The sequence below is a fragment of the Cynoglossus semilaevis genome, chromosome Z (assembly GCF_000523025.1).
Source record: "Cynoglossus semilaevis isolate Cse_v1.0 chromosome Z, Cse_v1.0, whole genome shotgun sequence".
In the NCBI taxonomy this organism is placed as follows: Eukaryota; Metazoa; Chordata; class Actinopteri; order Pleuronectiformes; family Cynoglossidae; genus Cynoglossus; species Cynoglossus semilaevis.
The window spans coordinates 8,957,508-8,985,297 of record NC_024328.1 but is presented as its reverse complement, the minus strand read 5'-3'; the positions used below and the strand labels follow the sequence as shown (position 1 = coordinate 8,985,297).

Sequence of the window (27,790 nt, the reverse complement as noted above, 5' to 3'; positions counted from 1 at the left end):
TGGTTTTATATCGTAAAGGTTTTCAATAACTTTAACAGAAATAGTTTCGAATGAGTTGGATAAATTTAACCTTTTTATTAAAACTTTTTGAAAATGTATTTTATTGATTGGAACGATACAATTTGTCGAAAATACTCATAAACGTCACGCGATGCACTTGTTTTGTGATAAAAATAGTAACAAACCATATTAATACATTTTAAATTATGAAACGAAATACTCGTAGCCAATCCAAACTACCGAGTTCTATCAGGGGAGGGGGATTCGGTGGTCCGTCTTGGTAGTCTACCTACGGTCCTTTCAAATGACGAAGACTGACATAAACTCTCACGGATGAACTAAAACGAAACGAAACGAAACTAAAACGAACGAAAACTACTACGTTTGTTGCTCGGTGGCGTTTTAAAATATTTGAAACAAAGTTATTAACAAAGTCAGCGTTAGAGTCCGTGAGCTATTTAAAGTCTGCAGAATATTCTGGACACACGCTGTGAAGTTTGTTTTATGTTGGATCCCAAACAGACTGACTGTTTTCACAGTTTATTTTGTCAGTGTGGAGGGGAAAACAACATCCTAGATCCCTTATTGAAAATATTTAGAATCTAATCCAAGTTGATGGTACTTCATATTATGTGATATTGTGTCAAAAAATTATCAAGCCATTAAAAAAACCAACATCCTTTCGCAGGATACAACCAGAAACGGACCTCGAGGAGTGAGTTTAGAATATCAATAGCACATAAAGCATTTGATTTGCAGCCACAGAGAGAAAGTGGGGTGAGGTGGGGTTGGGGTATCATCTAACATTTGTTTGTGATATTTCTTATCTCTTGCAGTTGTTTTCTCAGCTCCTCTCTGTAAGGAACGATGAAACCAACGGCTGCCCTGTGTCTGTTGCTCATTTTAACCACGGACTTGTCTTTGGCCAAGAGAAGAGCAGGGTTAAACCTGTTCAAGAAAATCTTTTCACCGAAAACCAAATCCAACACGTTTAACCAACCAGCCCGACCTGGGAGCTACGCTAACCAAGGAGGTTTGCCTAACCATCAACCAAGACAACCAGCAGGGGGCTACCCAGCAGGGGGTTACCCAGCAGGGGGTTACCCAGCAGGAGGTTACCCAGCAGGAGGATATCCATACAGTGGAGGTTATAGAGGATATCCCAATCCAAACAACAGAATCCAGAGTCCTTACCTGGGAGGCGGCTTTGGATATGGAGTTTACGTTGCTGGGGGTGGCTCTCCCTTTTCCCACTCAGTTCAGGCAATGGGTGTGTATCCCAATGAAAAATCCAAAGGGTTTGGACGCAGCGCAGCAATGGCAGCAGCACAAGGCGCTGTTGCAGGAATGGCTCTGGGCTATGGACTGGGAAGGTTCCCACGACCGCACTTTGAATTCCACAGTCCGCAGGAAGAGTACTACTACAATCACTACATTTACAGGAGGTACGGCGTCAGGTCGACTGATGACAACGACTACGGCAGGGACTACCAGTACAATCGACCTATAGTGATGTACGACAACTTCATGGACTTGTGTGTGAAGAGAATGGACCTTCTGCCTGTGGTGAGGCCAAGGACAAAAGACAAGACAGCTGCCACGACTGCGGCTACGACCACCACCACACAACATGCACCTACTACAGCTACTACAACAGCTAGTACTACAGCTACTACCACAGCAGTACTACAGCTACTACCACAGATACTACTACAACTACTACTGCAGCACCACACACCGGCAGTAAAACAACATTGAGAACTAGAACTGTAGCAGGAGTCACCACAACCTCTGCAGCATCAACTCCGCAGCATCCAAACAAGTCTGAAGTCAGTCATCGTGACCCTGCTGCTGCCTCCGCTGCTGCCTCCGCTGCTGCTACTGCTGCTGCCACTGCTGCTGCTGCTGCTGCTGATGATGAGGACACAGTCAGTATTGTGGAGATCGGCTATCCAGCACTGATCCAGCAAATGAAAGTTAGAAGATGTTTGGAGTTATACCTGGTTTATTCTGAAAAGTACTTGAAGAAAAAAAAGCCCACCACCGAACACCCCCCCAAAGATGGAACCCAGGGGCTTAAAATGGGCCAGCACGCCTTTTTAGCAGTGGCCATCAGCACGACACTGATGATAATGAACAGCAACATGTTACCAGGACTGGACTGACAGCTTCAGTGAGGGGGCAGAGACAGAGGGGGATTAAAAGAAGATTTCTCCTTCTTTGAGTTAGAAATAATAGATTTACTTTCAAAGATGTTCTTTTCTTCAGATATTGATTATTATTATTAATATTATTATTATTATTATAGTCTTTATTGCCATTGTAAGACGGGGATACAACGAAATTGAGCCTCTGCTTTTAACTCATGACCAACTGCACACCGAATACAAATAAATCAGCCTACAATGGTGTTCAAGATATGCATTCCTTTTTGAGTTCAAATAGGGAGTTCGCTGTCCTGTCTGTTAAAAGGATTTACAAGACTGCGGTGCCGCTAGTGAACAGCAGAGGGCGTGCGAGTGTAAGGAAAAGAATGAAAATGTTTTGTAACGTGAGTGCAACGTTTACTATAAGAGTATAGAGACCATTCTCCTAAGATTAGTATAGACTTCTAACATATTTGAACCAGGAATCTTTGTTTTTGTTTTGTTTTATTATTGACTCATACACATCATCAATGAATTATTTATCTGAGAACTCTTGACAGATCTGACATCAAAAATGTGATCAATTATCCATCCATCCATCCATTTTCATCCGCTTATCCGTTACCGGGTCGCGGGGGAAGCAGTCGCCACCCAAATCACATTGCACCGTACCTAAACCTTCCTGCAGGTGGTGAATCCACTGGAAGGTGTGATCAATTATCTTATAAGTAAGTCTAATAATCAGTCATAGACACCAGGTAAAAATAATAATCAATAATCATTGTGGGGTCATTTTAAACTTGTATTTCAACCTTATCAGGAGATAGAAATGCACTTGTCCAGAAAGTGTGTGTTAATTTTTAAATCGTAAGGTTTGGCACAGAAATCGGCCTTAAAATCACAGACATCTATATAGAATCTCCAGTAACGGACTAGCCTATTGATTCGGGGTTTAATTCCCACTCCTTTCTGTATTCGTGGGTGTAATGTTTACACTGAAACAAAACTCGTCAGTCAGGTGTTGTTTCGTCAGAAATTATGTGGGTAGTTGCATTTCTTCTTTTTCGTTCGGCTTTGTCCCTTTATTTTATTTTTTTTGTAGTTGCATTTGTTGTGGTAAGGTTTTACCACCCCGGATTCGTTGATCAAGAACTTTCACAAAGTATAAAGAAAAGACAAAAGTCGTTGCTCGAGTTCGCCTGTGCACAGGGAGGGTCCAGCGGCGAGTCAGGGGGTCGGCTGCTGAATCCTGCTCTCTCCACAAACTCAGGCTCGTGTTATTGACACACATATCCAGGGGTGGTACGTATCAAGCGATACAGACTTCATTTGTTCTACACACACACACATACATTCTTTTTGGCCACTACATCTACACCGTTGGTTTCTCATCCTGTTCTTATCGCGCCCAGGTGCTGTTGTTGTGACCTTGTGTTCTAACTATGAATCCAGCCATTGTCAAATTGTATTCTAAAAGTTTCTATTTCCCATCACACCAAGTACTCCTCTTGTCACAACAAACCTTGGTTTTAACTCAACCTCGCAGCTCCTTTTCTCTACATCTGCATGTTTTCAGTTTTAGCTTTAAGCAGCATTTTATGTTCAAGCTGGTTATATGTTTTAGCACATCTTTATAATTCCTTAAACATGAATATATATATCAAGCTGGTTATATGTTTATCCACACATTCAAGAGTACAAAATAGTCCCTCGTACATACTGTGACTTACGTCCAATAGCATTTTCAAGGTATTCCATCAAAAAATGAACGAGCCACTAGCTTAGCCTAGCTTGACTTCAGCAAGCTCGGAGCAGTGCACATTAAAAGGATAAAAGGGACTTGTCTGGCAAAAGACGTGACTTTCCGCCCACAAAAACACACTACAGCCCGTTAAATTGAGGTTAGGGTCACTTCAGACCAATGTTTGGTAACTTTATGAATGACCATGGACTGTGTGTGTCGCCGTGGGACGTTTCCATGTTCCTGCAGGACCATTTCAATGACGATTTTGAGCGTCTAATAGTGATGTGTCGTTCGCGAGTGATTCGTTCAAAATGAACGAATCTTTCATATGAGTCGTGACTCCCGAGTCATATGAAAGATTTATTAATATTGAACTCACGAATCACTCACAAATCACTCACTGCGAACTAATCACACTCTGCGAACTAATCACTCACTGCGAACAAATCACTCTCTGCGAACTAATCTTTCACTGTGAACTAATCTATCATTGCAAACGAATCACTCTCTATGAACGAATCGTTCACTGTGAACTAATCTTTCATTGCAAACGGATCACTCTCTATGAACTAATCTTTTGCTGTGAACGAATCATTCTCTGTGAACTAATCTTTTGCTGTGAACTAATCTTTCGCCGTGAACTAATCTTTTGCTGTGAACTAATCACTCTAAACGGATCATTCTCTGTGAACTAATCTTTCGCCTCGTTCTCGCAGATTCGTTTCATTTGTCACGTGACAGACAGCTCGGGTCTTTTTTGCTCTCATTCATCTTCACATTGTGGTGTGTTTTTATTTCTTAGCTTTTCACGTGGTTTTAATTACTTATGGCATTTTGTGTACTTTGTAGACTTTGTCAGCGGAAGCAAACCATGTTGCCTTATTTAGTGTCGGAGAACCGCAGCCATCTTTACAACGCCCACAATTGGGCTAAAGCGCCACCTGCTGTAAAACGAATGAAATGATTAGTTCAAGATTCGTTCACGACTCGTTCATTTTACTGTTCGAGAGTCAAAGATTCGAATCAATAAAAAGAGTCGGTCTTCCCATCACTAGCGTCTAATACTAGAGAACTCAAATTCGCGTGACGTTAGATTTGGTTCGATTGAATTATTTCTAATTTAAAGACACCTAATTAACATTCGGGAGTGGCTCAGAACAATCTGCTTCAATATAAATGAATTGTCAGCTTTAATACAACATTACATTAATGTATCTCTCCACTAAATCAACGCTAATGGAGTGATTATTTTTAAATGACAAACACAAAAATAAAAATATTTCAGTTTCTTAAACTTTAATATTTGAATAAATCTTATCTTACAATTTAATGTTTAAATCCTTTTTTTTCCATTCTTCCATTTTCCATCTTCCATTACCATCTTCCATTTTTTAATGGATTGGTGAAGCTGGAAAATATATCACACAAAGCCACGCCCCCTGGTTTTTGTTTCTAGGCGACCCAAATCCATAGCGCCTCGTGACGTCATCATGTCACAAACATGATTCCTTAGGTGTGAACGGTACATCATCCTCACGGAAGATTAAATGTTTGCGTAGAGACCAACTAGGGAAATAAGGATTAAATCAAACATCCGTTATCGGTGAAGGTAAGAAAGATCATCACCATAATGTAGTCTTTCTTTGTTTACCGTTCATTTGGAATAACTGCTGTTTACACAGTACTCTGTCCTACCGCAGCAGCTGAATCTATCCACCAGTGTTGGTCTTTATATCTAACATATAACATTAGGTTATTACTATTTAGGTTTTTTTTTTAATAATTATTTTGTTAGTCAGTGTTATTATTTAGACAATATACAGTATGTTTAATTGATTCCTTTATTATATTTTAGATAATATAAGACAGCCTATACAGGCTTTTTGTGAGATGTTAAATCCATACCAAAGGCTATATTGTTATAGTATAACTAAATAATTAAATTATGGCTATTTAAAATGTATTACATTTAACATCCTTTCGGCACTAACAAAACACAACTACAATCGTTCCAGAAGCTTAAAGAAACTGAACAACGCTCTGTAGTGGAAAGATAGACTACCCCTATACTAGTACGATGAGTAGAGGCGGTAATGAAGGATATATTCAAATACTATAACTACATTGTCATGGTTAGAGAAAGAAAGAAGAGTTATGGACGCGGTGAACAAAGGCATTAAGATGTTTTAATCAGGCATTAAGTTGGGGTCACAGTGGAGTGGGTAATGGATATGGTAAGACTGAGACATGTGATATTGTCCTGTGGCACCTGAAGGGAGCACAAGACGATAAGATAATGATGTCAGCTACACATTTGAGAAGTGTTGTTTCTTCACTGCCAGTGTTGTTTAGCTGGAGATTATGTAGCGAAAACAGAATGGCAATAGAATAAATAATTATGAATAATTAATTAAATGCCTTAAACAATAGACATTAATTTAAAACATTGTTTCCCAAAGACTGGGTCATGACCCTCAGGTGGATCGCAAGAGAATTATTTTTGGGTCGTCTTGCATCATGTTTCCCAAGAGTTTACGAATAATGTCTATTGACTTGGGTCGCGAAGGATTGTGAATATGGGTCCCCAGAAGTTTGGGAAACACTAGTTTAAAACGTAACAGCAACACTGAGTCAAGATCTACTGGAGACTTCTTGTAAAGTCCATTTCAACAAGTGTGTTTAGTGAATTTAGTTTATACAAACAAAATTGAAAAACAATTTCCCTCTCTGTTTTTTAAACCCCCGGCCCCACCCTCCCACAGGGCAGAGATGAAGCAGTACACATGGTCCACTTTGTGTCTGTTAGTCATTTTGTTTCACACCTATTCATCTCTGGCTAAGAGAGGAGGCGGCGGCTTTGGAAAAGGCTTCAGCGCAAAGAAGTTCCCAGCATGGAGACGCGGCTTTGGCCGCTCCAACACAAACACAGGTCAGAAGAATGTCCATGGCTCTTCCTCTAAGGGTGGTCACCATAAACAGCATGGGCAAAGCCATTATGGGACCAGATCTGGGTATCCCCGGCAGGCGTGGGGCTACCACCACCAGTATCCTGTGCAGGGTAACCCTAATGGGAGAACCTATGGAGGTTACGGGGGTCATGGCGGTTATCCAGGTGGATACATCAACCAAAACCCCAACAACAGGATCCTCAGCCCTCACTATGGAGGCAGCTTTGGTTATGGAGGCTACGGTGTTGGTGGTGGGTCACCCTTCTCCCACTCTGTTCAGTCTATGGGAATGTACCCACAAGACAGATCCAGAGGGTTTGGCCACAGTGCAGTTGTGGCAGCAGCAGGGGGCGCTTTTGCAGGAATGGCTCTAGGCTACGGGTTAGGAAGGTTCCCACGCCCTCACTTTCACTTCCACAGCCCAGAAGAGGAGTACTACTACAATCACTATATGTACAGGCGGTACGGCATCAGGTCGACTGATGACAACGACTACGGCAGGGACTACAAGTATGGTCGGCCCACTGAGACCTACGACAACTTCATGGACTCGTGCATGAAGAAAACAGATCTTCTACCTGCGGAGAATCCTAGGACAGACACAGGCAACGAAGAGGCGGCAGAAAACACGACCCGCATGACCAAGCCTGAACCTAATCCTGCGTCCGAGGCTGTCGGCGATGATCAGGGCGATGGTGACACAGTCAGCATCGTGGAGATCGGCTATCCTGCTCTGATCGACCAGATAAAGGCCAGGAAATGTTTGGAACTCTACATGGCTTACTCTGAGAAGTATCTGCAGAGACATGCAGCAGGAGGGCAGGGACTAGAGGTGGGCTGGAGAGGGCTTTTAGCAGTGGTCGGTGGTGTAGTGGTGATGTTGGTAAACAGCAACGTCCTGCTACAATAAGGCCTTCCAGGGCAGGAAAACTGGTGGATAATAATTGCGGTAATTGTTGTTTAATTGCATTTTGTAAATGTCTGAAGGAAGGAACTCAAACAGCATTTGTATGTGAGGTCATCTGGGTTGATAAACCAATATGGAGTCCATGTAGATGACGTGGAGAGAGTTCTCCCTGTCTACATGTATGACAGAGATGTTGTTAACTGTGATCTGATTTATTAACTGTGGTGATGACTGTGGTACATTTATATTTGTGTGTATTTTAATAAATCTCTAACAATACAAAAAAGTCTGGGATGTCATAGTCTCTGCTCCCCTTTGGATGGCAGTATGCTTATATCTTTTTGTAGCAAAAATTTAAATTTTTAGTACAAGTTAAAGGTTATTTTAATTCCATTTGCTATTAAAATCAGAAATGTACTGTTAGCCCACTGTTGTTTTTTTAAAATGTCTTTAAACTTCAGGATACACTACATTTCTTTATGTTGTGGATTTACATTTCTGACCTGTCTTTGCAATTTAAAGTGTTTTTACTTTTAAATTAGTTTAGTTAAAATATAAGTTCTAAAATATAAGACTAATACTTTTTAATATATGCAGTGCATTTATATACATATATAAATATATAGCTACACATAAAATCACACAAACACATATAAATAAATATAAATATATAACAATGAAAATCTGAGATGACAAGTGAATTTTATTGGCAGTGACTAAAACAGCATGTTGATCCACTGGATCTAAAAACCAGTGCCCTATATTTGACAACACTGTGCAGGTGGAGGTCACAAAATATCATCTAAACTACTGACACACTTACATACAGTATCTTAACACTGTGTACAAACAATAGGAAACTTTTTTTAAAAAGTTTGTTTTTAACAGTTTTTTTGTTGCTCTTTTTGTTTGTTCTTTTACATAAAGCACATAACAACAATAAACACTAACAAAGCTAGCATTAGCTTAAATAACCTGTGTAGAGCGCAGCGGGACGCTCCTTTAAAGTGCAGGGGTACTCGTTTGGAACTGTTGACTAAAATATACATTCAGTCAGTAAATATTAATTTACTCTTAAACTTTAAACTCTAAAGACGTACTGCGTAAAAACGAACTACGCAGAGCAAACAAACCACCATGCTGCTCTAAACCGGATGTATCCGGCTGGACATAACGTAACTTTGACTTCCGTTTACATTTACTTAAAATGTATTTTCCTTTTTTGATTTTTTTAAACTAAACAGGTAATGTGTCTGTTAGAAAACAAAGAGTAATCATTTAAATCTTCACAAAATGATGAACGTATAAAAAAAAGACTGGACAAGAGACTAGATTACGTTGGCAGTGAACACACCATTCTGACAGGAAGTGTGTGTTCATTAATTTCAGGTTTATTTTCTGCTCCTGACCTAATAAAAAAAACCTCAATTGGAGCGGTTGGCAGCTTTTCATTTTGGTGTGATTTTTTTTTGTCACACCACCGGATATTTTTATGTTAAAAAAATAGCTCTCTGTGGCGTTAGGGTTCGGAGTTATTTTTGGCCAATTCTGACCTCGCAACTCAGGTCTGTCTCCAGCTCTACATGAGCGCCACCCAGTGGCTCATTAGCAGTAGCATTAAGGAGCCGAAAACAACGATAGCACTGTTGTAGACGGGCCCACTGGATGCTCCGGTGTAGTACTCCATGTCTCCAGAACCTTCAGGTTCATAGCCAGGTCTGGGGCCATAACTTCCATAACCACCTCCAAACCGTGGGTAGCCGTAGCCGTAGCCTCCTCCGTACCCTCCTCCGTACCCTCCGTACCCACCCATCCCTCCTCCATATCCATGTCCGTATCCTGGGCGGCTCAAGGCAGACCCCAGCATGGCTCCTCCTATGGCTCCTGCTGCGGCTGCTCCTGCTACTTTCCCAGCACTGGGTCCACTGCTCTGGACCACCACTGGTCTGTAGGCATGACCCCTACCACCTCCCATAAACCCTCCTCCGCCTCGGCCTCGGCCAAAGCTACCTCCACGCCCACGCCCACGGGCTTCTGCATTTGGTAAGAGAGCAACCAGGAGCAGCAGGCAAAGGGCCACAGTCAGGGGCCGTTTCTGAAGGGTCATCATTTTTCTTTTCTTTAATCTGTAAAAAAAGAAATTTTAGTAACATTCTTTTTATTTATAAATAAAAATAATTAACAGGAATTTACTAGAAAATAAAGATAAAAGGACATATTTTAAACAAAATCTGAATAATAACTACAACAATAACAACTTAATAACACCCTCTGCAGGCGAGATGAGGTGATTACAGCCACTGACGTAACACCCTGAATATTATCAGTTTACAGGTGAATGCCCTATGATCAACTCTCGGTATTTATTGAAAAGTACTTCTGCAGACCACGTTTTTACCTACTAAAAAGAAAAAAAGTAAAGTACATTTTCAAAATAAAACACCTTTTAGACTTTATTTTGTTATTATCGAAATCTTAAAGACGTATTATTTTGAAAAACATTATTATTATTATTTTAAAATGAAGTAAATGCCAATAACTGTATTCTATTTAAATTAAGTAAATTATTAAATCTTTCACTGCGACCTGTTATTTAATGACCAACGGACCGGTACCGGTCCCAGAACCGGTAAAAGGACACCTTGAAGTCTTGTTGTGTTTACCCGTAATAAATGAAGAGCAGCTCAGATCACAGCTCTGTAATCCAGCTTTAACAAACAGATCTTACACAAGCACCATTACACACTCCAACACAACTGCACAACAGCTGACGCGCGGTCAGATACGTAACTTTCATAATCTCTAATGCCCTTTAACGAAGATCTAGTCTGTCTGACATTCTGCTGTTGGAGCAAATACAGTCATTCTCAACCACTACTGTTAGGACTCTGGAGTTATCAAGAAGTCAGAATTTATATTGGTAATAAAATATTTGCTGTTTTAGAAGTTGAAATATTGTCTACAAATAGTGTGATTTATTATAAACATAAACAAGTATTGTAGTGTTGATTAAAGAACATAATTATACAAAAAAATCATCAACTTTGTTTTAATATAAGAAGTATTGAAACTATAGTAATTAAAAACCACAGCTTTACTTTTCCTATGATCCAATCAGCATCAGCAGTGACGACAGGACTTTTCCATTGAGCAAAGTGACATTTACCGCGTTGTCAACAATCTCTTTAGTCTAATCTGCCTCCATCTAACAAGTTAAGCTATAATGACAGCGGGTCACTTAGTGTGAGAATAATCCACTGACTCATGTTCAGGGCCCAGTGGCCCAGAACCACAGACAACATTTGTTCCAATGGTCAGATTCACAGATTCATCAACTGTTTCCCACAGTTCCGACTGCTTTTTTTCTTTCCTTTGGAGCTCACGTCTAAAACATCCAGTTTATTTATAGTGAATTTACTATAAATATAACTGTCATATTTATACTATTTTTATTGCTCTGTCTATTAAAGTTATAAAAAAACCTACATGTAACGGCTGAGCAAAACAAAATCAAATATCGCTGCTACAATACCTGAAAATACTGAAATCTAAGGATGTCTGATATTAACTTTTTTTTTTTGCTGATATCAGATATGCCGATATTGTCCAAACACTTCATTTCTGATTCCAGTATCAACCGATACAATATAGGCCTGGTGATATTTATTTATTTATCTGTAGGAGTTACTGGAACCAGCGTTCTGCATACAATTCCCTGATTATTAATATAGATTAATTATATGAGCAGCAACGCTGCCATCTAGTTTCATATACAGCCCTTTATCTAGAAAACTATTTTTAGGTCACACATTTGGAAAGACCCAGGTATTGCGTTTCAGGTTTTCATTATCGGAGGAAAAACCAATAACAGCTCTTACAGATATTACATAATTATGCTAATATCGGGCCGATATTATCAGACATTCCTAATAAAAACATTAATCATGAAAATCCAAACCAGCACCAAGACACCAGAGTCAGGAGTGATTCTCACCTGTTAAATGTGTGTTTGTCGTCAGTAGTAACGTAGCAGCTCAGACAGCGGTGCTTCGATGATGATGATGCTCCTCTCAGCTCCTCTCCACCATCTGATGGAAAGTATGTTTCAGGGCCAAGTTGTTATCCTCCTCCAGACAATCTCAATCAGGTGGAGTGGATCACTGACTCACTGACGGCTCATTGGCTGAGTGAACCATAAGCTGCTGCAGCGACAACACCGACCATAAATACCTGCGCTGGCTGCTAATTTGATCGGGTTTATTTAAGCAGACCAGAACATGTAATGAGGTTTCCAGGAGCTTCCAGTGTCACCATGGTTACATCATCTGTCTGGTCACGTTATTCAAGACATTTCTGTTGCATAAACGTTTTTTTTATTATTATTGTTAAATAAAAATGGTACAAAATGACTACAGCTTCTTGGAGTCCTGAACATTCAACGTTTCCTCATTATTTTGTAAAAGATGATACAAAAAAAATGCACATGCCATCGCACTATCCCTCACACACACACACACACACAGGTCACATGGTCACTGTGAGATTTTCAAGACTTGAAAAACAGCTCTGTGTGTGTAAATTCAGATGCTCACACTCATTAACATTAATAACATTTGGTCACATGTCGGAGATTCAGTACAAGTCGAAGGCTTTTTTGTTCATTATTTGTTGGATAAAAATAAAAATAATTAAATGGCTGCTTGTTACGAGTTTACATGTATTTTTCTAAGGGCCCATAGTAACAGTTTTGCTTAAAAAAAAACATTAAAATCTGATGAAACTACAGGTAGTTCTATCACTCAGTGTATGAAGCTAAACTCCTGTCACTTCAGAGATGATTCAAATGATCAGTAAAAACACTGAAAGTCTCACATGTTCAGGGATCCCTAACCCCCAGTACATGGACCGTTATTGGTCCGCATATAATGTCTTACTGGACAGCAATTGGACACAGTTCAGTGTTTTATTTTTACTAATCTACTTCATTCAAAAAGAATCTCCTCACTATTTGCTTTCTTAATTTTAAGACAATCTGCCAATGTTTAAAAATAACGTCATTGAGACTGCAGTACTAACAGAAGTCTAAAAAACGTTTTATTTTGAAAATTAAACGATCCTTAATGATAACTAAACAACCAGTCTGCAGTAGTGGTCGGTCCCGGCCGACAGTTTTTCTTGGTACAAAAAAGGTTGGGGACCGCTGAGTTAAAGCACAATTAACACCTACAACAATTTCATTTCCCCTAACAATGTAAAAAAAATAAAAATAGAAAATCAATAATATTATTTTGAAAGTCTGTTGCTCACTGGATCTAAATACATCTACAGAAACACAACAGTGAGACAGGATGTTGATCAGTACCAGCGTCTGTATCTAAAAAGAACTGTAATACAAGGTGTCATTGATAACCAATCAGTGAACGTTATTACCAAAGTAAATTCCCAGGTGAACGACATAACCAAGAAAGATTATTTTAAACCCCTCATTCCTCGTATTTTGATGCATACTGAATATGGTCACATTTTAAATAAAAACAACAACCGCCTAGCTTGTCGTTGTGCTTGGAGAAACCTGTAAACAGGCACTTTGATCAGATTATATCATATGACGCTTGTGCTGTGAACTGATCAAAGGTTTTGGCTCGGAGGATTGGACTTAAAAAGGAAGTCACACTTTAGGCTCATTCTGCAAAAAAAGTGTGAAGGAAACCACTGACAGAAGTCTGTATTCATTCCATGATGTGGATGGGTGTGTCGGCATGACATTCAGGGACCATCGCTGAGACCTACCCCTAGATGGCATGTTTGAGTTTGGTGTGAAGTGACTTGAAAGGACTTCACAGCAGCAGGATGATCACTGACTCAGGGCCACAGCTGTGTGGATGATATAAAACTCTGGAAAAAAAAGTCCATGTGCTTCAGGAAGTCCTCACCATGTCTCCACTGTGAGAGTATCACATCATCGCCCCCTCTGGGAGGCAATGAAGCTGCTTCTCAATCACACCACGCAGGGAATTGTACCTGAAGGCAGCAGCAAAAAAAAAAAAAAAAAGAAGAGAGGAAGAATGAATGGAGAGTGTTTTTGAAGGTCACATTTGGACGACGACAGAGAAAAGACACAAGTCAATGTTTATCTACCTCCTCCTCAGCTTCTGCACCTCCCTGTCCTCCTCCTCCTTCAGTTTGGTGATAAAACTCTGAAGGACAGGCATCTCAAACTTTATGTATTGCGCCACCTTGTGGAAGAAAAAAAGGAGTGTCACAAAAAAGGCTCTTTTGTAGTGTTGGGAAGACCAACTCTTTTTACTGATTCAGATCTTTGACTCTCGAACAGTAAAATGAACAAATTGTGAACAAATAATTTCATTCATTTTACAGCAGGTAGCGCTGTACTCCTATTGTGGGCGTTGTAAAGGAGGCTGCGGTTCTCCGACACTAAATTTGTTGATATAATTTTTGAAAATATTTATTTACAAACACACTTAACACAATAACACCATATACATCTACCAGAGGTGAATTATGATTTCATGAATAAATGTTTTATGTCGGGTATCACGTGATAAAAGAACGAGTCCCTGAGGACGGACATGGAGAATGAATCACTCACTCATTACTCATGGGAGTAACCAGTGAGTGATTAATTCTCAGTGAGTGATTCGTGAGTGATTTGTCATATTTGTCATATGAAAGATTCATTCTTATTGTCCACACTTTCACAGCTTTTGCTTCAAAATTCTTTAAGATCATTGTATAAAACATTCTACAGGGGGTCCTGGACTTACAACATCCTATGGCGTCTCGTGGTTACGTCGCCATAAATTTATTAACAAAGTCTTGTTTTATCAATCTGACGTACGGCATTAAAACTTGTAAACTAGTTAGCACAGGAACTTGACCTGCTACTCCCTGCTCTTTGCCTCTCAAAGGGACCCCGCCTCCCACTTTGGGAAACACTAATAAAGGAGAACTGAGTTGGAATGCAGGTGGTACACTTACATCGTACGTGACTTCTTCACCCAGATCTGCTTCCATGAGGAAGACCTTGCAGACCTGCTCACACGGACCCTGCATCACCCTCAGCACCAGTGGGTAGTCGCTGCGCTTCAGCTTCACACGCTCTGGAACACAACAACAACAACAACACAGCAACCAGTGTCACGTTAAATCTTCTGCCAAAATATCAAGGTTGTGCACTGGGTGTCCTAACACTCACCTCCGCTGGCGTGGACGAGGTAAAGCGTGAAATCATCTGGACTGTTCTCTATTTTGAACTTGTTGAGGAGGACTCGGATCACCTGAGGCGTCCTCATGCAGCTGTTGATTCGGACGTTTGTCACCGAGCCGTAGGCAGGAGTGAACACTGCTGTCTGAGGGAGCAGAGAGTACATTCATTTGTTCCAAAAAAGTCAAAATGTTTCAAGACATATTGAGACACATTTCTCCAGTTTGTGGAACAGTTTTGTCTCGAGTGTCAAGCTGTGTGATTTGATCTGGTCTCTTTGACCCTCATAAGGGAACATTCTTTGCAATCAGAGCAAACATTACATTATTAAAAGTCTAATAAAATTAATAAGGTTTAGCTACATTTGTCTTAGCTCCTAGCGCTGCGATCAGGTTTAGCTTCTCCTAAAACTTAAAGAACAATTGAACTGAGCTGAATTTTATTCCTTAAACAATGTGAGAGAGGAAGGTTGTGACCTGGTAAGAAAGTCTATCTTCAAGGAAGAATGAATGCAGTTCCAGTTTTCAACCACTTCCCTGTATTTTATGCAAAATTTAAACACTTGAAACAAATGAATTAAATGAAATTCAAAAGTCAGTGAATAAAACTTTAGGAAATTAAGTGAATTATCTTAGGTTATATTCACCCACTTTTTATATTGTGTTTTTTATTAATAATGATATAATTATTTATTACATCTAACCACATTTTAAAGGAAACAGATGAACATATCTGTGTTGAGACAGTTTGACTGGCGCCACCTTGTGGTTGTAGAAGTGTCCGTTGATGGAGAATCGATGGCGTCGGATTTTCCTCTGGTCACTGGGTGACCGTCGCTGACCACGTCTTAAGATTCCAGCATCGCTCTTAGTTCGTAGCAGCTGAGCCGACGTCTCACTCTCCTCTGATAAAGTAAAGAAAACAGAAGTCAACTGAATAACTGTAATTGAAGTAGAAACAAAAGGAAGTCTATTTACAGAAATACATATGAGATATTTATTTAATCCCTGCTCACCATCTGACTGTTGCTCTTCCACACCGTTGTCCTCTGGTTGGCTTTCAGGCGGCGTCACCTCCACTGTGGGTGGGTTCTGCTGTGTCTGTCCATCTGTGCTGTTGGGGGAACTTTAAAAAAAAGAAATGAGAAAAAAAAAGTCAAGCAGAGGCAAAGACGAACAAAAAAAAAATCCAAAGACATGTTAGATAGACACGTCTTATATAGCTGCGGTGAGGTAATAGAATATGGCACGCTGCACATCAGTGTACCACTGCTGTAATGCTTGAATGATAACAAGCATCCAGTCACTAGGTGGCAGCAACTCACACAGTGGTTTGTACAGATAAGGTTCTCAATAGTATATTAACAGGGATGGGGGTCCCTAAACACCCACACCCCGTAAAAATAATAACTATTATTATATAATAATAGTTATTATTTTATTTATTTTAAACTAAATAAAATAATAACTAAATATTATTTTATTTAGTTTAAAATAATTGTAATCGTAAAAGCTCATATGCTCAGAAAAAAAGGAAACAATAATTCTATCGGTGAAAAAATATTTTTAATTAAATTATTCTGATGTGCTGCGACCCCCAAGTGGAGTCCGCCCCCCATATTGGGAACCACTGTATGAGACAAAAAAAAAAAAAAATCCATATCTGCCCTCACTGACCTCTGGTGTCTCACAGTTTCCGGTCAGTAGTGAGGCGTAACTGGATCTGTTTGATCACTTACCCCTGACTGTCCAGATTACAGCCCGAGTGCCAGGATGTGGAGGAGGGGGGCGGTCGGATTCGCTCGTGGTCATCCTGCATCTGAAGCCTGATTGGTCGGCGGAGACCCCAGAAAATATTCAGCAAACCTTCAACAATCAGCTCCTCTTCTTCCTTTAAAGAGAGTGCAGGAGCTGTGGTGAGTGTGTTTACACAAACACACACACAAGCACACACACACACACAGTATTGTGCGGACTCACTTCTCTGTGTCTGAGCTGAAGATTCTGTCCTTCATAGTAGAGATTATATGTCTTTAGATAGGAGAGGAGAGTCACCCTGGAGACAGAGATGCTGAATCACCGAGGAGGAAAATGATGCTTGAAAGAGCGTGAAATACGTGTTGGATGGAAATACAGTGCAGAGTAGAACATAAATACCACCTTTTAAAAACCCAGGACAACAGAGATAAAGGTAATCGTGTATGACATCCATCCATCATCTATCCGTCTGTCTGTCTGTCGGTCTGTCTGTCTATCTGCCTGTCTCTCTGTCTGTCTGTCTATCTGCCTGTCTGTCTGTCTGTCTGTCTGTCTCTCTGCCTGTCTGTCTGTCTGTCTGTCTATCTGTCTGTCTTTCTGTCTATCTATCTATTGCTATCAAACATGCAGCCCGTGTACCAGAATCGGTCCACAAAAAGTGGTCAATGTGGTCTAGAGACCATATGGAAATTGCATCTAAATCATTTACTGCAGTGTGTGAGGAAAATATGAGATGTTTAAAATAACTGTTTACATGTAGGATATGGTGGGACATTACCCAATAGCTACCACTATCATTTTTATGGTGCAAGTGAGTCACTTGTATTGCTCTTCATTGACAGATGTGGAAAGCTAGTCCTTATAGGACCTTTTTTTTTCAATTTCCTGAAACCTTGTTGTTCTGCTCAAAGTCCACATTACAAGGTCTGAATTGTTTAATAAATGTCTGACAAAATCTGTGTTCAATAATATTCCATTTTCAAACTTATTTGTACAATAAGATGATGAAGTGTTGATCTGCGTTGACTTCTTAATCCACTGCTGTGCATGTGACACCTACTTGCTGATGAATCTGTTCTCCCCGATCTGAACCCCATCCTGCATGTCATCCATTTTTTGTGGGCATGAAAGGAACTGAGAGAGAGAGAGAGAGAGAGAGAGAGGGAGAGAGAAAGAGAGGGAGAGAGAGAGAGAGACAAAGACAGCAACACAGGGAGTTAATCATTTTGTATCCTCCTGATTCTGTCTCATGACTCCTCATGACCGTCCGGCAGCACAGACACAACAAAGGCTGTGTGGAGACCAGTGCAGTGGCTGCAGGAGGAGGAGGACGAGGAGGTCAAAGGTTAAGACGACAAAGAAAAACAAAAGATTTTAATCTTACTTCCTGTCAATTATTATTATTATTTATTTATTTACCAAGAATACTTCTCTGCTTATCCACAGTATCAACATATTGGGGGTCAGACGGCGGGAGACCACTGTTCTCCAAACCACAATAGACACATAGTTACAGTGCAGCTGTTTGGGTTGATGACACACTACCATTCACACACACAAACTCACACACTCAGGCAGAAAGAGAGAGAGAGAGAGAGAGAGAGTGAGGGGGAGAGAGAGAGAACAGGTGTGGAACATATGGTTCACCCGCTGTGCCAAATTATTTCTGCTTCTTAAACATTAATATCCAACTGTACTGACTTAACAATACTAAATAATACAAGCCTGTGTCATCCATGCTGATAACAAGGTGAAAACATTTCATCCAAACAGATGAACTCTCTTCCAGACCATTGTTTCCCAGCGACTGGGTCACGTCCTTCAGGTGTGTCGCAAGAGATTTTTTTTTTGGGGTCGTCTTTGATCATGTTTCCCAGGATTTTACGAATAATGTCTGTTAAGTTGGGTCACAAAGGTCGCGTTGAGACCTTTAAAATATGGGTCCCCAAAACAAAAGTTTAGGAAACACTGCACTAGAGCAAGGATGTCAAACTCTAATTCACAGTGGGCCAAAATTAAAAACTGGGACAAACTTAATATTTATTGAAACATTGACGACAAATGTTCATGTTTTGTAGAATTTTTTCATATGGAAACAAACTTTAGTTTTAGATAAACATTGAATCTGGAACAAAGTATTAAGTATTAAATATTATGTCTCTTTATCTGTAGCCTTTCCAAATACTACAAATCCTGTCAGTATATAGGGGCTACATACTGCCGGGCCAGATTTGGCCCCCGGGCCTGAGTTTGACACATGTGCTCGAGGCATTATACATAAATCATGACGTTCTCCAAGCAAAGTCAAAAAGTTCTAAGAGAGAGAGAAAAAAAAATAGGGCTGTCAAAATTGTGTTCATTGCTCAAATCGTTTGATAAAATACATGTATTTTTCCATAATAATAATTAATGAATCTGTTGTGTGACCTCCTAGTCTTGCAATAGACAGGAAACAAATGTGTGAAATCGACAGAAATGACAGTTGATTTACTGTAATGTACGAAACCTAAGGATCAACATCAGTCTCTGCTATACCTTGTGACAGAGTAGAAAACCCCATGGACTGTAGTTTGCTCAGATTTGCTGATTTAAACGATAATAACAGTACACTGACGTTTCAAGTTCCTACGTTTTATTGCAGATTTTTATAAAAGAATATGAATATTTGTCTATTGTGTTGGTTGTAAATGGAGAGACATACAGTTACTCTGCACAGTCACCACACATTTTAAATATTTAGAAACTGCAGCTCTTTGCACAGGCGCTCAGTGGTAGTAAAACCTAAAACATCAGATGGTAAAAATTGCTGACTTTTAATATTTTTTATTTCAAGCTCTCAAGCACTACTGAAGAAACCGGAAAAAAAAACCCCAGCTCAACGTCGAACAGTCGATCTTACCGCAGTGGAGACGGTGTGACTTGGTTGAGTTTCCAGAAAGAGGAAGCTGAAGATGTGCGGATGAAGAAAACAACAACAACGAACTGGTGGTGAGGACGAGTGGACTCAGAATAAACACTCATACAGGAGCAGGTTTTGATTATTGATGATCAGGTCAAACAGATGAGGAAGAGGGTGAGGAAGTGAGGGAGGAGGACGAGGGGGAGGAGGTGGGAGGGGAGTGTTGTTTAAAGGAAATGCTCCTCTTCCGTTTAATCACTTCCTCTTTAACTCACTTAGTTACACAGGAAACTGACAGTAGCCCTAACACGGCCCAAAACTTCCTCAATTCCGTCAGTTGAGATGAGTGATGGTGTACGACTGGTGTCGGACACACAGGCAGCACGTGTAAAAAAATACACGCCTCACAAATAAAACAAAAAGTATCAGCTGTAAGTTTTACAAAACTTTTGTTCTTATTGAAGCAACAAAAAAACTCCACATCTAGAGTTTCTTTTAGCCAAGGTGTTGGTGGCAGTGGTGGCTTAGTGGTTAAAGCAGCAGACTTGGTGCCGGAAGGTTTCAGGTTTGAGTCCACCATCTGCCAAGTCATCACTGAAGTAAACTACTTGTCATTGTGCTCTGTCACAATGACAAGTAGTTTACTTTCACTTCACTTTTTTTCCATCCTAAAGCAACCTAATTATGGACTACATGGAAATTATACCCAGAACCTTCTGCAGGAAATGCATATCAAGGCAACAATCTAGCAACAGAAGAACTTGAAACCTAAATTGTCTACATCTCAGGGTGTACTTTGTGCTTCAGATTGTTTACCTTTTCTTTTCAGCTCATTAATTTGCCTCGCCCATGCCCCTCCCCTGAGACAGCTCTGGAAACAACTGGATTAAGATCAGCCTAATTCAGGACTAAATGTTTCCTTCTGAAATCTTTGTCACATCTGTGTCGCTAGAGGAAGAGTCATGGCAACAACTAGGTTCACCACTGTTGTGGAGGCAGTCATACAAGACCAAGATCTGCCATTTCACGTCTGCTCATTACATTTGCTTTGACTAATGGTGACCTTCTGAGCTCTGCCCTGTGGTGGTTGTCACTAATTTCCCAACACCGGGGCCTCTCTGCTGTGGTCTGTGGAGCAATATATTTGAGAATATATCACGCTCCTCAGTATGAGTAGCTTCTTTTTGGAAGCACAAAACAGTGGAAGTTCAGTGTAAACAACTATGTTATGATGATGCAGCATGCTTCAAAACAACCTGATAAATAAGCCGGGCCTGTCAATCTGTGTGAGACAAATGTGCTCAGTTAAAGTGAACAAATTAAATATTAAACATTCATCAGCTCAGGCTCCCGTCGCTCTCTATTAATATTTAAGCAACTATTTCAGTTCTGCCAAAGCATTCAAAGGCCAGCACTGACCTGCACAATGGGAATAATTAGTCTTTCATACTGCAGTCATGGTCAAGGAGCGGCCATGACAGTAGATTCAATAACAGGTGATGATGTCAGACACAGACGCGTCGTCGACTCTGGTGTCAGTACAAAAAGAAAGAACGATTTTTAGATTTTTTTTTGTATTCCTGCTCAACACTTTAAAGTCTATCTATGATCTGACTATCTATGATCCATGTAATTGTGGTTCGTATGGCTGTCTTACTGTTGACTGTAAATCAGTGGTGTCAAACATGCGGCCCGTGGGCCAAAACCGGCTCGCAAATGGGTTTAATCCGACCCGTTTGATCAATATTGGAAATGAAAGAAATGCACAAACATTTGTGGTAGTTTTTTTATAAAATTATATTTCAGTAAATATAAATATTTTCTAATATACTTGTACTTAATTGCAGGAAAACAAAAGGGACTTTTCATGGACTTTTCGTTATTTAAAGGTAATTATGTTGTGATTGTACTGGTCCGGCCCACATGACATCTAATCAGGCTGTTTGTGGCCCCACAATTCATTGTTTGTCCCTGTATGTTGTACAACATGTATGTGTCCAACTCAAGGCCCGGGGGCCAAATGCAGCCCGCCAAGCCATTTTGTGTGGCCCACAGGAGCTTAAAAAGCATTTAGTAAAGTCCATGCAGCAGAGTTTCTTAACCTGAGAAATTAAAAGTTTTTATAACCAAATAATAATCAAATGCAGAAACATGTATCAGTCTGTTATAGAGTAGTTACATCTATACCAGTGGTCCCTGACCTTTTTTGTTCCAAGGACTGGTCAGCCAGTACCACCTGTTACTACAGACCAGTACCAAGGTACTGATTATAGAAGGATCGGTAAATTTAAATTAATCTTTCAGACTCTGTTCTGTTTGTATCAGAGTCTGAATGACATATTATTTTAAATATTTTCAGATTATCTTAAATATAGAAAGTAAATGGATATGACTGGATTTTCTTTGAATGAAGTAAATTAGAAAAAATTAAGTACATTTTTTGACTGTCTCCCTCTGTGGCCAAATAACCAAATTACTTATGGACTGGTACTGGTCTGCGAACCAGGGGTTGGGGACCACTGATCTATACAGTCTTCCATTTACATCCGGCCCTTCAAGGAGAACTGTACTGTTGATGAGCCCCCCAGTGAAAATGAGACAATCCTGTTGTATGTGGTTCAGTGATGGACTGGTGAACTGTCCAGGGTGTACCCCACCCCCACCCGATGACAGCTGGGGTCGGCTCCAGCTCTCTCCCTTGTGACCCTAAAATGGATTAAGGTGTAGACCAGGGGTGTCCACACTTTTTCTGCTTGAGAGCTACTTTTCAAATGACCGGGGTAAAGTGATCTATGTACATTTAAAACTATAAATATATATTTACTACTTTGATTAAATGGCTATAGTTCTATGGCACAATACTGTCTGACTCAATACTTCTATGATCCTTACTTTAGCCCTAGTGATTAGTATCTTAACATAGAATTAAATCTATCAGTTTTAATGTTTCTTTAAATGTAACTGCTCAGGATCTACCAGCACTCCCTTTGAGATCTACTGGTAGATCCTGATCTACTTATTGGGCAGCCCTGCTGTAGAAGATTATCATTCCTATTTTCTCATTTGCGAAAAAATTATTTTAAACATTTATAATTTATAGTCTTAATGAGATTGAAAATGTGATACTGTCTTTGGGCTTAAGTGAATCCCCCCCCCAGGATGTCTTCTTCTTTTTCTCAAGGCCAACTGAAACATTTTGGTGTCATTTTCTGAAGTCCTTACATTCAAAGTCCAACTACCTTTTTCATCAACCACAGTCATTAAACATTTGTGTTTTTTAGTGTTTGTTGTTGATGGAAAACCCCCCCCAAAAAATACCAACAATGTTAGGTTTTGATTCGGGCTGTATTTCTGACTGTATCCACAGAGGATATTAATGACTTCCCTCATCAGGATCAAGACCTCAGAGTTTTCTCAGGCTACAGGATACAGCTGCGTGAGTGCAGTATTGACGCCGTGATATGACACTAGATACCACTAGGGGTGTGTGTTTATGGTAATGCTTTCAGAAAAAAAGAATGTCATTTTCCTTGACTAGAGGAGTTAAATTACAGAGAGCTATTAAAAGCATCCTGTAGGGCACTACAATTTTAAATAAAATTTTAATATGCTTTGTAAGTATTACCGCCTGTATATGTGTAGTATCCTATGTATGATATGCTGGAATTCCAAGAAAACAAAACAAAAAAAATTAAATGTTGCAAATTGGCAGTATCTCCAGGATGATCAATGAAACCAGTAAAATGTCAGGGGGAGGGGGTGGGAGGGCAATGCTACAAAACAAAACTACAAAATAATGTGTAAAAGACCAAAGAAGTTTCAAAAAGTTTGGTCTGACGATACAATTTATTTACTGAAAATAACAGTATCTTTCTTCAATTCCTGTGATTATATCATCATAACGTTTAACTAATCAGGCCTTAACCACCGAGTAAGTAAATTGTGAGTAAACTGAAACTAGAAGTTCTTTATATTTCATTACATTTATTTTGATGATTTGATGATTTTCATGATATTTTGGACCCTGGGATTTTCAAATGTAAAATATATGACAGTTGATTTTTATAATTTGTTTATGGATTTAGATGTATGTCTATGCTTTAATGCATTTGGTTGATTTTGCTAAATACTATAACGCTTTTATCATATTAGTAAAAAAACTGAACAAACCAAACCAGAGACGATCCTGGCTTTTGTCTTTACAGCTAAGACAAATTGTCTTTGTGGTAATTGTCTGTATGACCTAGAGAGAATCTCCTAGACTGTGAATTCCCCAGTGCCTCATTACAAAACCAGCCAATCGTGAGCCTCTACGTCTCATTGGCTTTTATCTGCTCAGATGTTTCATACCACAGTAACTCTGGTCTGGATGCTCCTCCTGTGACCACATGAGACCAGATCCACCAGCCTGTATTTTAACATATATAATACCCTAAATAATATTGTTATTATAAGGGAAGTCATTCATATAAAGAGTTATAATTATTAATTGAAATCATCCAGCTCTTCAGAGGATGTCAGTTAAGGAGGTGAACTCTTATCTATCCTCAACAGAGACTGAAAAAAGAAAATGTGGACACGTGTCTCCAGACTATTTCCATGTGAGGAGCCAAAGCATTTTCTTGAAAACAAAGTCTGATAACAAACCCATTCATGGAGCTGTCCACACTCTGAGACATCGGTTTGATCACTGCAGACAGATGTCCCGACAGATTCGTCTGGACACAGGCAGATACCAGGACTGAGGAAGGTTTCAGTTTTTGATAGGTTTTTTTCACCCCTGTTGTCCTCATTAAGCTTTCTCCTGTGTCTCCTTCCTAACAACGCAGCATGCTTTTAAACCCCGTGACCACAGTTTCCTGACCCTCCCCTTCCTCCCCGACTCCTCTTCACTGCCACACATACACGCTTGTTTCCTGCTCTTTTGCCTTCACAACCTTCTCTGTCTACATCCCTTGCCAAGAAGCAGGATGAATAGATCCACATCTCTTCTAGTAGTCTTTCATTCCACCTAGAACTCTCCAACAACCCCTTCTTCAACCACCAAAGTCCTGCTGCTCTGCCTCACTATTGTAGCTATGACAACACCAAAAACATCCAGAGATCCAGAAACAGTCCCAGAACACGGAGCCAAAAATAGTTTGTCTCTGCGCATTTGACTAACCAAGGATTACGCCTGGTGGGCTGGCAGATATGTCACCAGACTGGAAATGTGGCCAAATATGACTTCAGATATGATTGCAAAAATACTATCCTTTCAAGATACTTTGGTGTTTTAACTTACTCCTTGATAATTAAAAAAATGTCAACATTAATGATGACATCACCAATGGTTAAGCTTCATACGTATATTTAACCTACTGGAAATTCTATATGCCAACACAGTGCTGGTGACAAGTAGAACATGATTAAAATGGAAAAAAAAATAGTGACAGCATAATTATGACGCTAATTAGCACCAGCCGCAAACACGATCACTACATTCTCACACATCCCACTAACACAGAAAAATAACTGCGAAAACATTTTTTTAACCTAAGTCAGTTTAATGCTATGTTCAAATATTTGACCCCAACATGAATCTCCCACTGTGTTACTATGATAGGTGTCCCAAAAACGTTCTCCCACAACTTCAGCAAATGTCCTGAGGCAGTTTTCAAAAAGTTTCCAGGGAGCAAGCCAGACAATGAATTTGACTTTCCAAAAAATATAAATTTTTCAAAACCATCTGTCAAAACGAATACAATCAACAGCAGATTAGAAAATCTAGTCTGGATGTTTTTACCACATCACAGGATTGAGAAGATTGTGCCACTTGCAACACATGTTAAGCTAAACGTATATAGCTAGCGGATGGTAACGTCAAGTTAACCTGAGACGGTGAGAAACCAAAGGTGATAATGGATTAAATTACAGAGTTTATACGCTTCTCTGTGTAATCAATGTTTTTGTGTCTGTCAAGACTTCTGACTTCTAACTAATTTATTTACAAAAAAAAAAAACAAAAACAAAACAAAAACATCTCATTAGCATGGTAGATGATGGTAGAGCTGCTAGTTTAAATCCTAGCTGAGGTGAGGTTGAGCAAGCCCCCATAGTACACCACTCCTCAGCTGCAGCAAAGTATGCCCCACTGCTGCTGCATCATCAATGGGTTAAATTCAGAGCCAAATTATGATGATCTTCTTAAAGCTAACACACAGACCAGCATCTTAGTAGTAGTATTCATCAGGTCAACAGACATAAACAAAGATCTAATGAAAATAAATGAAGCGTGATAATGATGTTTTTATACATAGAAATGTGAAATTATCGGTTAAAGTATCGGCATCATACCTATCTGATCGTATATCAGATAATTATTGGATATGTATCGGTTTAACTCAATTTTTGCAGCGCATCCTTGGTCGAATGTGATGCGGGGGATACAGAAGGCATAGTGACGCCTCCGCATGTGTACTAAGAGTGGTCTGAACAGTCTACAGACTGTTATGTAACCTGTTTAACTAAACCAGTGAAACGCATCACACTCCCAACACACACACGTTATCAATGAAACATGAAATATCCGTCATATCTTATCTGACTTAATATCTTCGTTTTTCTGTCAAACGTTTGAAAAAGAAAACTTGTTTTTTTATATATCAGATATTTCCCGCTAGGACCAGTTCACACTGAGAAGAGCAGCTTACCGAGCTATAGAGAAGAAGTGTCTGATTTCTGGAGACTTCTGGAGCTTCTCCCCAGAGTCAGCGGAGCGGGGGAGCAGCCTCGTCGGTTTCCTTGACGTTTCTCCTCCTCTGACCTCCTCCTTGGTCTCCCTTAGCTTCAGATAATGTGCCCTTACTCCTCTGTCCTCCTCACTCCAGCGCCGTTAGGAACAATCACTTTTTTAGGGCGCGTGCAGCAGCAGCAGCAGCACCAGCAGCAGCAGCAGCTCCTCCAGATCAACAGCAGGGAGCAGCGCGAGACACATCCATCTGGTGTGTGTGTGTGTGTGTGTGTGTGTGGCAGCCAATCAGAGAGCGACCCTAACGCCCCCTTTGTTCACGCTGAATGAAAACATGAAAACAAAAGAAGAGTCGCTGGAAAAGCTCTGTCTAAACCGACCTCGTCTTTAACCTTAAACGAACTTTGGGCTGGAGAGATGCATCCCAGTATGTTGGGCCTGATCTGATAAAACAAGTTCGTATTCAATTTTTAACTATTTTAATTATAAAATTGTCAAAATTAAAAAAAAATATACAAAATTGCACTTTAAAACTCCATGGTGTGATAAAAGAATCGACCAGATAGGGTTTTAAATCCTTTTATGTAGTATTTAATAAAATAAAATTGTTCTTCACTTTTTGACATTTTTCTACTAACTTTACTTTGACGCTGAGCCGTTTAATTTACACTAAATTATAGAGCATATACATTGACAGTTAATGATGTACTATAGGGATGTTTAAAAAGCTTTATTTTAAATGTGCAAAAATAAATGAATTAATAAAATATATATAAATATCTGTATAGTTTACCAAAAAAGTAATGATGTACTTGCAGTACCTCTGTGGACCACCTGGAGGCTAGCGAATCCTGTCCTAAACAGTAGAAAATGGATGGATGACGAAAGGAAGGCGTCTATCAGGTGCAGTTATGTAAAGTACTGAATATTATTATAGAGTACGGAATATTGTTATAGATTTGGATTCCAAGATTCATTTTAGGAGCTTGTTTTTAATAAAAGACAAACGACAGAAATCATTCTGTAATATCGTGTTCAATATTTCAGCAACAAAGAATCGCACATTTTGGCTACAGTCAGTTTACACAAATTTGTCTTACAGAAGGTTAGGTCAACTTTGCTCTGTTAAATATACATTATATTTTACAGCTAGTCAAACTTTGCAGGCAAAGTTTCCCACTACCAGGTGGAGACACTGGTAATGTGGTAATACAGGAAGAGACAATGCTGTAGTAAAAAAATAGAACATGGAAGGTCCTAAAGCAGGAGATCACCGTCCACCAAGCCACAGAACAAAAGGATCAACTATATTTTACTTCTTATAATAAAAAGTACAACGTCGTGAGATTCTTCCCCCAGCATGGTTTAAAAGATTAAAATGTCATGATTAGTAGCAATTAGTTTCTTGCAATACATTAAAACATTGTGCAGAA

At 39.7% G+C, this 27,790-nt stretch overlaps 4 protein-coding genes across 5 annotated transcripts; 2 read left to right on the top strand and 2 right to left on the bottom strand.

The window, feature by feature from the left end:
• The first annotated feature begins 261 nt into the window (after nucleotides 1-261).
• LOC107990234 (uncharacterized) lies at nucleotides 262-2,918 on the top strand. The gene is given in 2 exon segments (XM_025053187.1): nucleotides 262-1,686; nucleotides 1,689-2,918. Coding segments are annotated over 2 exon segments (1,296 nt in total). The 5' UTR covers nucleotides 262-867; the 3' UTR covers nucleotides 2,166-2,918.
• Nucleotides 2,919-3,394: 476 nt separating this feature from the next.
• LOC103397784 (uncharacterized) lies at nucleotides 3,395-8,055 on the top strand. The gene is made up of 2 exons (XM_025053186.1): nucleotides 3,395-3,449; nucleotides 6,654-8,055. The coding sequence occupies exon 2, from the start codon at nucleotides 6,661-6,663 to the stop codon at nucleotides 7,747-7,749; it is 1,089 nt and encodes a 362-aa protein (XP_024908954.1). The 5' UTR covers nucleotides 3,395-3,449; nucleotides 6,654-6,660; the 3' UTR covers nucleotides 7,750-8,055.
• Nucleotides 8,056-9,298: 1,243 nt separating this feature from the next.
• LOC103397785 (putative glycine-rich cell wall structural protein 1) lies at nucleotides 9,299-11,969 on the bottom strand. The gene is made up of 2 exons (XM_025053051.1): nucleotides 11,741-11,969; nucleotides 9,299-9,872 (listed from the first exon to the last, which is right to left on the bottom strand). The coding sequence occupies exon 2, from the start codon at nucleotides 9,854-9,856 to the stop codon at nucleotides 9,326-9,328; it is 531 nt and encodes a 176-aa protein (XP_024908819.1). The 5' UTR covers nucleotides 9,857-9,872; nucleotides 11,741-11,969; the 3' UTR covers nucleotides 9,299-9,325.
• Nucleotides 11,970-12,446: 477 nt separating this feature from the next.
• Nucleotides 12,447-26,469, bottom strand: rassf2a (Ras association domain family member 2a). Of its 2 annotated transcripts, none has more exons than XM_008336159.3 (10): nucleotides 26,320-26,469; nucleotides 17,789-17,862; nucleotides 16,951-17,026; nucleotides 16,710-16,861; nucleotides 15,987-16,096; nucleotides 15,733-15,875; nucleotides 14,963-15,116; nucleotides 14,746-14,867; nucleotides 13,885-13,982; nucleotides 12,447-13,767 (listed from the first exon to the last, which is right to left on the bottom strand). In XM_008336159.3, exons 2-10 carry the CDS (start codon nucleotides 17,839-17,841, stop codon nucleotides 13,701-13,703), a joined length of 975 nt encoding a protein of 324 aa, XP_008334381.1. In that variant the 5' UTR covers nucleotides 17,842-17,862; nucleotides 26,320-26,469; the 3' UTR covers nucleotides 12,447-13,700. The 2 variants fall into 2 exon arrangements, with proteins under 2 accessions (XP_008334381.1, XP_024908818.1); XM_025053050.1 differs by lacking the exon at nucleotides 26,320-26,469 and adding an exon at nucleotides 19,628-19,831.
• Nucleotides 26,470-27,790: the final 1,321 nt, after the last annotated feature.